The following is a 13,985-nucleotide window of genomic DNA, read 5'->3' on the forward strand; positions in this document are numbered from 1 at the left end:
TAATCACTGTTTTAAATCCCTCATTCAATTAGCTGTCCTTATTGAGTGCTCCAGCTGCACACTAATCACAGGGAAGTTTCTAATATTTTTACTTAACAGCATTCTTGTAGTCTCTGGGAAGTAGGTATTCCTACAATGCATTTCGGAAGGATGTTCCTGTGTTTTGACCCAATGACTATGAAGGAAAGGCAATATAGTTCCAAGGGACGTTGCTGTCTAGCTTGGAGGGAATTTGTAGCCTGTGGTGTTCCCACATTTTTCCTTTCCTGCCCTAGTGGTAGAATAAATTAGGAAGATATTGTACTCTTATTTGGCAGGTTACTATAGTCCATTTTGTAAATGGTTGTGTTTGGGACAAGGCTCAGGTCATTAAGGCAGCCCACAGTGCTGGGATTAGGGATGGGCAAGAGAATTGAGGTTGGGACAAGGGTGGGCCTTGTTGAGATCTGAAGAACTGAGCCAGGAGGAGCATGTGGCCCAACACTTTTGTCCCATCCCCATTGCAAGCAATTGCTGCTGCCACTGTGTCAGTTGGAGAGAGAGTGAGTGTTTAAGGTGGTATATGGAGTGCCAATCAAGCAGGCTACTTTGTCCTGGACGGTGCCAACTTTCTTTGAAGTTGTTTGATGGGCATTCATCAGGCAAGTGGGGATCACTCAGATGGATAGGCTTAAGGGAATTAGGAGATGAGTTATTCACTGCAGAATTCCTAGTCCCTGTCCTGCTTTTGTAGACACAATATTTATATAGCTGGTCCAGTTCAGTACCTGACCAAAGATAACCCCTGCGATGTTGATGGTGGGGGAGTTCATTGATGCTAATGCTATTGAAGAGCAAAGGCAGCTGGTTGGGCTCACTCTTGTTGGAGATTATTGTGGTCTGCAGTTGTGTTGTGCAAATATCACTTGCCACCATCAGCCCACTTACATGAGTTGTCAGTGCTGATTTCATTCCATTTTCACAGTTGCAGACATGTTCGTATAAAAGCACACAAATGGAAAAAAACACCCTCCACACATTCAGTGTCAATTGCTTCACTGATATTCAGGAATAGACTGATAGGGGTGTGCGTGTTCTTACTATCACATAGAGTGTATAGAATTGGCTGAAGATGGGCAGCTGTGATCCTGCAAGCCTCAGGAGGAGGCTGGATGGATCATCTGTGGCTGACGATGGTTTCAAAGCTTTAGCCTTGACTTTTGTGCTCCTGAATGTTTTGATAAAATGTTGGAAAATACAGCAAGGCAAACATCAAAGTTCCCAGTCATACGCAGCACAGGAGCTGTGGAACACCAATTTGATAGTGGTTCCATCGATATCATGAAGATAACTTGCTCTTTCAGATGTTGGGTCACCATTTCTGTGCCCTTCCTTAGACTTTCTTTGTTGTCAACTTCTCAAATGATTAGTTATTTCATGTCTAAAAATTCAGATGTCACAGATTTCCAAAAAGAATTTTGGAAAACCTTACCCCTGGAAATTTCTCACCCCATTTCATTTCTGACGATCTGCTTAGCAATCTCTGCCGCTTCCCTTCCTATCTTTAGCCCAATAATCCCAACCTTCTCTAAGGCTTCACCTTGACCTACTCCTGGTTTTGTTTCTTTGTCTAGTTTTTCTCCCCAGAAGCTTTCTCTGGGCTCAACCTTTCCTTAAAGCCCACTTCCTAATCCCACTCAACTTGCCCACTTGAATCTTTCATTAGCTGAGGTTATTCATAATTCTCTATACTGGCCCAACCTCCAATTCTGCAGTTTTACCACATCAAAGCAACCACTGACTCATATGCTTTTGCAGGTTTACACTCCATCTCAAATTTCCTTTCTAAAGTCCTGAAATGTGCAATCACCTCCCAAACTTGTGTACATCTTTATATGACGACCACATTTGAATCCCTCCAATCAGGCTTCTGCCCTGCCACATTACCAAGAATATTCTTGTCAAATTCCAATTGAAATGCTGTGCGTTTGTGACAGTGATACATCATCCGCAATCTTTGATACAACTGCCCACACCATCCTCCAATGCTTCCTTACATTTGACATTTTCTATTCGGTCTGTTCCACAATTTTATTCCACACTTCTAGGGCAGGTGGGTCTTGAACCTGGGCCTCTTGTTTCAGAGGTAGGGACACTACCACCATGCCATAAAGGTTGTCCTCCCTGATAATATCAAGCTGGGTGTAACTCCATTCATCTAGTTGCAATCACATCTGTTTGGAGCCAAATACAGAACATTAGAACAGAGAACATTACAGCGCAGTACAGGCCCTTCGGCTCTGGATGTTGTGATGACCTGTGGAACCAATCTGAAGCCCATCTATCTTACACTATTCCATTTTGATCCATATGTTTATCCAATGACCATTTAAATGCCCTTAAAATAATCACTTAAATGATTTATCTTCCCCTTCCTAAATCTTTCCCTCTATTCTGCCAAAGAATCTATGGGCTTCTTTTATTTCTTGTTCACATATTGCCTTTTGACAACTGGACTGGATTCAAAAACACAACCTCAATTTTCACATAACCCATCTCTGCTTTTTCTCTTGTAGTGGAGTCAACTCCACTACTTTTGTGAAACTATCAGACTGTTTGTCCTCTATCCTTAAAACATTAGCAGAAATTTCCTGCAACTAATTATTAGGAAGAACGGAAGGCATTGTTTTCATTTTCTGGTACATGCTGACTCCATTCTCTTTGTGATGACATGACTGAGGCCGAACCAAACTGTTTGCAACCTTGGTGTCATCTTGGGTCTCAAGATAAACTTTCAGCCATATATCTATTCCATCACTAAGACCATGTTTTCCCATAACATAGATTCATAGAGATATACAGCACAGAAACAGACTCTTTGATCCAACTCATCCATGCAGACCAGATATCCTATAGATCTAGTCCCATTTGCCAGCATTTGCCCGTATCCCTCTAAACCCTTCCGATTCATATACCTATCTTAATGCTTTTTAAATGTTGTAATTGTAACCCCCTCTGGCAGCTCATTCCATACGCGCACCACCCTCTGTGTGAAAACTTTGTCCCTTCAGTCCCTTTTATATCTTTCCCCTCTCACCTTAAACGTATGCCTTCTAGTTCTCCCGCACCACAGGGAAAATTTATCCTATCCATGCCCCTCATGATTTTATAAACCTCTATAAGGTCACTCCTCAGCCTCCGATGCTCCAGGGAAAACAGCCCCAGCCTTTTCAGCCTCTCCCTATAGCTCAAATCCTCCAACCCTGGAATATCCTTGTAAATATTTTTTGAACCCTTTCAAGTTTCACAACATTTTTCCTGTAGGAGGGAGGCCAGAATTGCACGCAATATTGCAAAAGTGGCCTAATCAATGCACACCAAGCATACCAAATGCCTTCTTCATTATCCGATCTACCTGAAACTCCACCTTCAAGGAACTATGAACCTGCACTCCAACTTCTCATTGTTCAGCAACTCTTCCCAGGACCTTACCATTAAATGTATAAGTCCTGCACTAATTTGCCTTTCCAAAATGCAGCACCTCACATTTATCTAAATTAAACTCCATTTGCCACTCTTCAGCCCATTGGCCCATCTGATCAAGATCCCATTGTACTCTGAGACAATCTTCTTCGCTGTCCACTACACCTCCAATTTTGGTGTCATCTGCAAACTTACTAACCATACTTCCTATGTTTACATCCAAATCATTCATATAAATGATGAAAAGTAGTGGACCCAGCACTGATCCTTGTGGCACTCCACTGGTCACAGGCCTCCAGTCTGAAAAACAACCCTCCACCACACCCTCTGTCTTCTACCTTTGAGCCAGTCTTGTATCCAAATAGCTAGTTCTCCCTGTATTCTGTGTGATCTAACTTTGCTAACCAGTCTCCCATGAGGAACCTTGTCTAGTGCCTTGCTGAAGTTCACATAGGCTACATCCATTGCTCGGCCCTCAATCATTCCTCTTTGTTATTTCTTCAAAAAATTCAATCAAGTTCATGAGACATGATGTACCAAGCGCAATGTCATGTTGACTATCCCAAATCAGTCCTTGCACTTGCAAATACATGCACATCCTGTCTCTCAGGTTTCCTTCCAATAACTTGCCCACTACCAATATCAGGTTTACCTGTCTATAGTTCCCTGGCTTTTCCTTACCACCTTTCTTAACTGGTGGCACCACGTTAGCCAACACCCAGGCTTCTGGACCTCACCTGTGACTATCGATGATACAAATATCGCAGCAAGGGGCCTAGCAATCTCCTCCCTCACTTCCCACAGAGTTCTAGGGCACACCTGATTAGGTCCCAGAAACTTATCCACCTTTATGTGTTTCAAGACATCCAACACTTCCTCCTCTGTAATATGGACATTTTTCAAGATGTTACCATCTACTTCCCTACAATCTATATCTTCCATTTCCTTCTCCACAGTAAACACTGATGCAAAATAATCATTGGTATCTCTTCCATCTCCTGCAGCTCCACACATAGACCACCTTGCTGGTCATAAGGGGCTCTATTCTTTCCCTAGTTACCTTTTTGTCTTTAATGTACTTGTAGAATCCCTTTGGATTCTGCTCAACCCTATTTGTCAAAACTATTTCATGTCCCCTTTTTGCCCTCCTGATTTCTTTCTCCTCTTCTAAGGATTCATTCGACATCTGCTGTCTCCACCTGCCATATGCTTCCTTGTGTTTCTTGACCAAAATCTCAATTTTTCTAGCATCCAGCATTCCCTACACTTACCAGCCTTGCCTTTCACACTAATAGTACCATACAGTCTCATTTTTGAAGGCTTCCCCTTTTCCAGCCGTCCCTTTACGTTCAAACATCTGCTCCCAATCAAATTTTGAAAGTTCTTGCCTAATACCATCAAAATTGGCCTTCCTCCAATTTAGAACTTCAACTTTTAGATTCAGTCTATCCTTTTCCATCACTATTTTAAATCTAATAGAATTATGGTCATTAGTCCCAAAGTACTCCCCCACTGACACCTCAGCCCTGCCTTATTTCCCAAGAGTAGATAAAGTTTTGCTCCTTCTTTAGTCGGTACGTCCACATATTGAATCAGAAACTTTTCTTGTGCATATTTAACAAATTCCTCTCCATTTAATCCCTTAACACTATGGCAGGCCCAGTCAATGTTTGGAAAGTTAAAATCCCCTACCATTACCACCCTATTATTCTTACAGATAAATGAGATCACCTTACAAATTTATTTCTGATTTTCCCACTGACTATTGGGGCATCTATAGTACAATGCCAATGAGGTGATCATCCCTTTCATATTTCTCAGTTCCACCCAAATAACGTTCCTGGACACATTCTCAGGAATATCCTCCCTAAGTACAGCAGTAATGTTACCCTTAATCAAAAATGCTACTCCCCCTCCTCTCTTGCTCTCTGGCTTTTGAGGGAGTGCAGCGTAGGTTTACGAGGTCAAGTCCCGGAATGGCGGGACTGTCTTACGTTGAAAGATTGGAACGACTGAGCTTGTATACCCTTGAGTTTAGAAGGCTGAGAGGGGATCTGATTGAGACGTATAAGATTATTAAAGGATTGGACACTCTGGAGGCAGGAAGCATGTTTCCGCTGATGGGTGAGTCCCGAACCAGAGGACACAGTTTAAAAATACGGGGTAGGCCATTTAAAACAGAGTTGAGGAGAAACCTCTTCACCCAGAGAGTGGTGGCTGTGGGAATGCTCTGCCCCAGAAGGCTGTGGAGGCCAAGTCTCTGGACATTTTCAAGAAAGAGTTGGATAAAACTCTTAAGGATAGTGGAATCAAGGGTTATGGGGATAAGGCAGGAACAGGATACTGATTGAGGATGATCAGTCATGATCATAATGAATGGTGGTGCTGGCTCAAAGGGCAGAATGGCCTACTCCTACACCTATTGTCTATTGCTCCCCTTTCTACCTTTCCTATAGCATCTATACCCTGGAACATTTAGCTACCAGTCCTGTCCAAACCTGAGCAATGCCTGTGTAATTGCTATGATATCCCAGTCCCATATTTCTATTCATATCCCAGCCCTCAGTTCATCTGCCTTACCTGTTAAATTATCCAACTCCGTCTTTCCCTCAGCTGGTATGCTGCCAGAATTGTCATCCGTGCCCTTGTTAACATGTAAGGCATGACAGTACGAATGCACATCTCGCTGCCCTCTCATATTCTACACTCTGTGATTTTTCCACTCCATTTTCCTTCTTTAAGACACTTGATGGAACTTGCCTGTTTGCCTGAGATTTTTTGTTATCTGACCCTAGTCTCTCCTATGTGACTCCGTATCAGACTTTGTTCTGTCATGTTCCTGTAGTTCATGTTGGAGAATGAGAATATTTTAATAATGTAATCCAAATATAAATTGATATTGTTATCGTGTTTGCTCCAACTGCATAAAATTCTTTGTCAAAATTCATTTTTCTCCTGACTCAACATGATGTTATTTTGCATTCATGAAGTTCAGCAAGTTAAGTAATTCATTTTGGCACCTGTCCTCAATTTACCTTCTTCTTTTCCCCTGCCATTGCTTACATTCTTGAATGAACTTGTATGTTGCCATTTCCACTAATTCTTTGTAAGATCACTATAAGTTCATGAGACCTAAGTCTTTACTGAATTAATTTTGCAATCCATATCTATTTTGCTAATTTAGATAATGCCAACTCTATTCAATTCACTTCTCTCAGTTCTGTACTGTATGCTTTCCCTGTCATTTCAATATTTCTAATGAAAACATTTCTCTAGATCTACTCCTCATTTATGAAGGCTGCATGTTTATTGATTATTATTGTTTGTTAATTGATGAGTTTAATGTTCTATTTTAATTGCTTCAATTATTTTGATTTGCTGATAAACCCAAATTTAATTAACAATTTGAATTCAGAAATTAATAACCCCATATCTGTTTTTTAAAATCTCATTCTCTATTTTAAATTTCTTCAACATCATAAAACATAAGGTATATCCAAATAATAAGAGATGATTAAAATCTTTTCTGTGAGCAAGTTGTTGATCACTTACGTGGTGTTGTTCTCTCTACAGGACACTCCAGTAAAACCCAAACTGCATTCTATGTCTATAGCTGCAACTAAAAATGGAAAGTAATGTTATAGAATGATTTTGTTCTCAACAAACATGCTCAAATAACAACCAAATATACAATGCAATCATCTCTTGGTTTGGCAGAACAAATAAAAGGTTCAATTTACTCATTTAAGATACATTTAGCAAAGCTTTATAGACAAAATCTATTATGCAGGTATAATCATAAAGAAGTACTGCCAAGAAGATTGCCTTTATAATCAAGCATATGAAAATATCCCTCCAAGCTATCCCTCCCATTTGAAAGATAGCTGAAGCTTACGATAAACTCGAACTGTCAAGTCACTTTTTATCAGTGGTTGGTGAGAATAATTTTAACTTTACCCTCTCAGTGAAAATCAAGGTATGAATCATCCTAGTCACCTGACTGCCTGAAGCTGTTGGGATTAGACATCCTGTGCTTTTACCTTCTCAGCTCAACAGGCAGGAAGGACATACAGATCGTCCTTCCATAGCATGCGTTTCGTCACCACGATTTGGCTGTAACATAATTGGTGAATTGTGGAACAACATTTTTAAAACACGAATTCCCATTGGCTATTATGTGATTCCATCCTATAATAATCAAAACAGATACTTTAAGTCTACTCTAGGTGTTTACTTCAGGTCAAGCAATTCAGTTTGGATGACAGGCAAATTCTTTCTGACCTTATTGTTGATGTTTTTGAGGATGTTTGGATTTCAAGATTCTCCTCATTCAGGACAAATGCACCAAGCCATTCTCCATTGCTGAGCTTTCTGAAAACATCAAAGTGCTATTTCCACCTCCAAACACAACCTCTCTCATTTAACTCATGGACCAGAATGCAATAGCAGCTTATAAAGCTTATTATTTAAGGCACACGTTCAGGAAGCTGATTGTAGTTACTCAGGGTGTTAATGAAGACTGTGTTCCTTAATTTTGGAAGAGCTTTAACATTATGAATGATATTGACATCATTGTGGAGGTCTGGGGTGATGTCAGTAAGGACTGCTTGCATGCAGTGTGGCACAAGCTTCTCCCAGATTTTCTCCATGATTTTAAAGACTTTGAACTGTCAGGGGAGCTTCTGGCAATCAAAGAACATTGTGTCACTTTTGCAAAGCATGTTGGATTTGAAGAAATGGAGACTGATCTAACACAACATGTTGCTGTGGGGGAAATTGAAGCTCAAGATGAAGACAATGAAGTCCAGGATGCAGCAGCACGAGAACTTTCCACTTCTTAGAGGGTGGATGGTGGCTCAGTGGTTAGCACTGCTGCCTCACAATGCTAGGGATCCAGGTTCAATTCCATCCTTGGGTAACTGTATGGAGTTTGTATATTCTCCCTGTGGGTTTTCTCCCATAATCCAAAGATGTGCAGGGTAGGTAAATTGGCAATGCTAAATTGCCCATAGTGTTCAGGGACATGCAGGTAAATGTAGGGTAGGGGGATGAATTATTCTTTGGAGGATTGGTATGGATTTGTTTCCACACTGTACAGATTCTATGATTCTCTTTTGCCTTCTATCCTGAGGGAAGTTGACAAACAGTTGCAGCTCTCAGACAATGACTATAATGCAGAACGCAGCAGAATAGCAGTTTGTAGCATAAAGTCTTATCTGGCACCCGATGAACAGCTTCTTCATGAATGAAGAAAGATGGCAAAGCAGCAAAAACTAAATGCCTTTTTAAGCCAACCCCCAAGAAACAGTCTGAGGACAATGAACCACAGCCATCCACTTCAGGACTAAATATTTTCTTTCGTCATAACCCTCAACCCAGAACTGTACCTGAAAGTAATGATGATGACCCTCAGCCCCTGTCTTAATACAATATTGTAACTCAACAAACTCAGAAACCCCTTGAAGTGTTACATTGATTGTATTATATCATTAAAATATATGATTTTAACATTTACTTAGACTTTGCTATCATTTGAGTTAGGCTAACTACTATTCTTTTGATTTTTACTGATATTTTTGGTGGTTTGCCCTGTTTTTCCTGATAGGCCTTAGAACACAGAACAGTAGCACAGTACAGGCCCTTCGGCCCACAATGTTGTGCCTTTTATCCTATTCTAAGATCAGGCTAACCTACATTCCCTGAATTATATTAGCTTCCACGTGCCTACCCATGAGTCCCTTAAACGTCCCTAATGTGTCTGACTCTACTACCACCGCTGGCAGTGCACTCCATGAACCCACCACTCTCTGTGTAAAGAAGCTACCTCTGACATCTCTCCTAAACCTTCCTCCAATCACTTTAATGTGATCACCTCGTGATAGACATTACTACCCTGGGAAAAAGTCTCTGACTATTCATTCTATTTATGCCTCTCATCATCTTGTTATGTCTATTGCACAATTTTCTATAACACAAGGGAGCACAAGAATGCAATTACCACGTTATAGCAGAAAAGACTGCATCCACCTAAACCATTGATAGTTCTTTCAAACTCCAAGTGAACTTGTAAGGATATGATGACCACCTTTCTGATTTAACTAAGAGAGTTGCTGAGAAAGCACCATGAATTTAATTATATCATTGTGATTATTTACAGTTTACAGGAATGTAAAGAGTCCATGACTCACAGCAAAGGCACATCCCAGTGATGAAGACAGATTTTAGAAAGGGGGTAAACCAACCATGGTTAACCAGGAACATTAGAATAGTATCAAATTGAAATAAAAGAATGTACATTGTGACAAAGATTATGGTAAGCCAATGGATTTGAAAAATTTTAAAAGCCAATAAAAGAATACCAAAAAAAATTAACAGAAAATAAACTTTGAAGGCAAACTAGTAAATAACAAAGGAATAGGTAGTAAGAGCTTCTTAAATATATAAAAAAGGAAGAGAGAGAGGTCACAATGAACATAGATCTATTAGTGAACGAAACTGGAGAAGTAGTTATGGGGACTTAGGAAATCGCAAGGAAGTTGAATAAATACTTTGCATCACTCTTTAAAGCAAGGTCAAAAACTTCAAAACTGCTAATTAATCAAGAAGCTAAAGGGGGAAGGAAATAAACACAGTAACTATCATGAGTGAAAACATACCAGAGAAAAAAATGAGGCTAAAAGCCAATAGGTTGACTGGACCTGACTGGTTGTCCCCTGAGATTTTAAAGCATGCAACTACTGAGATAGTGAAAGTACTGGTAATAATTATCAAAGAAGACTGAGGGAGGCAATGGCCTAGCGGTATTATCACTGGACTATCAATCCAGAGACCCAGCTGGTATTCTGGGGGCCAGAGTTCAAATCCTACAACAGCAGATGGTAGAATTTACATTTAGAAAATCTGGAATTAATTGACCAATGGTGATAAGTGTTAGAAAATACCCACCTGGTTCACTAAATCGTTCAGGGAGGGAAACTGTCATCCTTACCTGGTCTGGCCTACGTGTACCTCCAAACCAACAGCAAGGTGGTTACCTTGTAACTGACCTCTGGGCAATCAGTGCTGGCCTAGCCAGTGGCACTCTCATCTAATGAATTAAAAAATAAGATTCTGGAAATTTTCTAGATGATTAGAAAACTGCTAATGTAACATCCTTCTCTTAAAATTAGAGAAGTTATATATGTGTGTCTGTATGCGTGTCATGTTTTGTTGTGGAGTCTGGTTGGACCTTTCTGATGTGGAGTGCATTACCCAAAGTGACCTCCTGAGTTGATGTGGCTAATAAAAATTTAGTTACTGTAATCCTCTGAATAAAGGGACAGCAAAAACTGTTTTGGTACAGGAATACAGGGCTTTACCGGAGAACTTATTGCCATCAGTTCTTACATTGATTAGACAATTGGAAATGTAACTACTATAACTTGCTCATTGAAAAAAATTTCCTTATGTCAATTTCTTAGCACTGTATTAGCTAGTGCTATACTGCAGTGACAAATGAAGGCATGTTTTAAGGAAGCAAAAATTGAAAAAATTCCAAATTATTGAAGAGCAGAAAGCTGGGAAATGAGTGCATCATTTTCTTTTCTCAATCTATTCAATCAATATTTAAGAAATTGGAGCACACTTGAAGTTATCTTCCTGATGGCCATGGGGTAAGATTAAGAAGGTGGAGGAATATCTGTAACTACAATCTGGGACTGTACAGCCCTGCTGCTGATGATGATGCTGAAATCTTTCTGACACCTATCTGATCAATCATGATAATAGCTCTCATTCAATGTAGAAATCAACATCACAACTTTGGTCCAGTGGGCAATCAGGCCAACTGGTATTCAAAAAGGAGGGGAGGAAAAAATAGATAGGGCAGTTATTGTCATTGGGAAAAAGTATGTAATAGTAGAGCATTTGGAAACACATAATATAGTACAGCAGAATCAACATGGCTTCATGAAGGGTAAAACATACCTGGCAAATTTATTACAGTTGTTTGAGAAGGTAACAATCAAGATCGATAAAGGGGAAACAATCCATTCAATACATTCAGATTTCCAAAGATGTTTGATTTGTCACCTTATATGAAACTACTTAATAAGATACGAGACCATGCTGGTGGCAGTATATTAGTGTCAATAAAGATTAATTAGTAAATATAAGACAGGGAATTGGGACAAAGGAGACATTTTCATGATGACAACCTGCAATACGTGAAGACACAGACAATATCCAGGCATAAGCTGAAAAGTTGCTAAAAACATTTATGTCACACACCTCAGGCAATATGTCATTGAGTCATACTGCACAGAAACAGACCCATTGGTCCAACCAGTCCATGCTTAACATAATCCTAAACTAGTCCCATCTACCTGTCCCTGGCCCATATCCCTCCAAACCTTTCCTATTCATGTACTTATCCAAGTGTCTTTTAAATGTTGTAATTGTACCCACATCCAAGACTTCCTCAAGAGGGTCATTCTACATGCAAACCACTTCCTGTGTAAACAAACTGCCCTATGTCTTTTTTGAATCTCTTTCCTCTCTCCCTTAAAAATGTTCTCCCTAATCTTGAAATCCCTATCCTTGGGAAAACATAACTGCCATGAACTCTATTTATACCTCTCATTATTTTATAAACTTCTATAAGGTCACCTCCCAACCTCCTAACTCCAGCAGAAAAGGTTCCAGCCCATTCAGCCATTCCTTATAAGCCAAACTTTCCATTCCTGGTAACATCCTGGTAAATCTCTTCTGAATACTCTCCAGTTTAATAATATCCATTCTATAACTGGGTAACCAGAACTGGACACAGTATTCCAGAAGAGATCTCACCAATGTCTTGTTTAATCTCAACATTACTTCCCAACTCCTACATTCAGGGGACTCAGCAATGAAGGCGAGGGTTTAGATCAGAATGGTGCTAGAAAAGCACAGCAGTTTAGGCAGTATCCGAGGAGCAGGAAAATTGACGCTTTGGGCAAAAAGCCCTTCATCAGGAATAGAGGCGGGAAGCCTCCAGAATGGAGAGATAAATTGGGGGGAGGTGGGGGAGTGCTGGGGACAAGTTAACAAAGAATACAATGTGGGGATGGAAGTGAAAGGTCAGAGGGGAGGGTGGAGTGGATAGGTGGGAAGGGAGATCGGCAGATAGGACAGGTCATGTGGACAGTGCTGAGCTGGAAGGTTGGAGGTGGGGTAAGTTGGGGGGAGGGAAATGAGGAAACTGGTGAAGTCCACATTGATGCCCTTGGGTTGAAGTGTTCCAAAGTGGAAGATGAGGTGTTCTTCCTCCAGGCGTCGGGTAGTGATGGAGTGTGGTGGAGGAGGCCCAGGACCTGCATGTCCTCGGCAGAGTGGGAGGGTGAGTTGAAATGTTGGGTCACAGGGCTGATTGATGCGGGTGTCCCAGAGATGTTCCCTGAAGCGCTCTGCTAGGAGGCGTCCAGTCTCCCCAATGTAGAGGAGACCGCATCGGGAGCAACGGATACAATAAATGACATTGGTGGATATGCAGGTGAAACTTTGATGGATGTGAAAGGCTCCTCTGGGGTCTTCGATGGTGGTGAGGGAGGAGGTAGCAGGGGAGGGTGCCAGAATGGGATGGTGGTTTGTTGGAAGGTGTGGACCTGACCAGGTAGTCACGGAGGGAACGGTCTTTGCAGAAAGCGAAAAGGGATGGGGAAGGAAATATAGCCCTGGTGGTGGGGTCCGTTTGGAGTTGGTGGGGTGGAAAGTGAGGACAAAGGGGGTTCTGTCCTTGTTACGGTTGGAGGGGTGGGGTTTGAGGGTGGAGGGGCGGGATGTGGACAAGATGCATTGGAGGGCATCTTTAACCACGTGAGAAGGGAAATTGCAATCTCTAAAGAAGGAGACCACCTGGTGTGCTCTGTGGTAGAACTGGTCCTCCTGGAAGCAGAGGCGGAGGAATTGGGAATAGGGGATGGCATTTTTGCAGGAGGTGGGGTGGAAAGAGGTGTAATCCAGGTAGCTGTGTGAGTCGGTGGGTTTGTAAAAAATGTTAGTGTCAAATCAGTCATCATTAATGGAGATGGAGAGGTCCAGGTAAGGTAAGGAGGTGTCAGAGATGGTCCAGGTGAATTTAAGGTTGGGGTGGAATATGTTGGTGAAGTTGATGAACTGCTCAACCTCCTCGCAGGAGCACGAGGTGGCGCAGATGCAGTCATCAATGGAGGGAGAAACAGGTGGGGTGGTGCTGGTGTAACTACAGAAGATGGACTGTTCTATGTGGCCGACAAAGAGACAGGCATAGCTGGGGCCCATACAGGTGCCCATGGCTACCCCTTTGGTCTGGAGGAAGTGGGAGGATTCGAAGGAGAAATTATTAAGGGTGAGGACCAGTTCAGCCAAACGAATGAGAGTATCAGTGGAAGGGTACTATTATGGACGTCGGGAGAGGAAGAAATGGAGGGCTTGGAGGCCCTGATCATGGCGGTTGGAGGTATAGAGGGATTGGATGTTCATGGTGAAGATGAAGCATTGGGGGCCGGGGAAATGGAACTCTTGGGCCC

General features: G+C 41.5%; 1 protein-coding gene across 1 annotated transcript in view; it reads right to left on the bottom strand.

The window, feature by feature from the left end:
- LOC132822108 (protein shisa-5-like) overlaps window positions 1-13,985 on the bottom strand; it is a 49,405-nt gene that overhangs the window by 18,610 nt on the left and 16,810 nt on the right. Inside the window, exon 2 of the mRNA XM_060835143.1 lies at window positions 7,015-7,081. Within this exon, the coding sequence (XP_060691126.1) occupies window positions 7,015-7,081 (67 nt within the window). The remainder of the gene's footprint in view (window positions 1-7,014; window positions 7,082-13,985) is intronic.

This window comes from Hemiscyllium ocellatum, chromosome 14 (genome assembly GCF_020745735.1).
Source record: "Hemiscyllium ocellatum isolate sHemOce1 chromosome 14, sHemOce1.pat.X.cur, whole genome shotgun sequence".
In the NCBI taxonomy this organism is placed as follows: Eukaryota; Metazoa; Chordata; class Chondrichthyes; order Orectolobiformes; family Hemiscylliidae; genus Hemiscyllium; species Hemiscyllium ocellatum.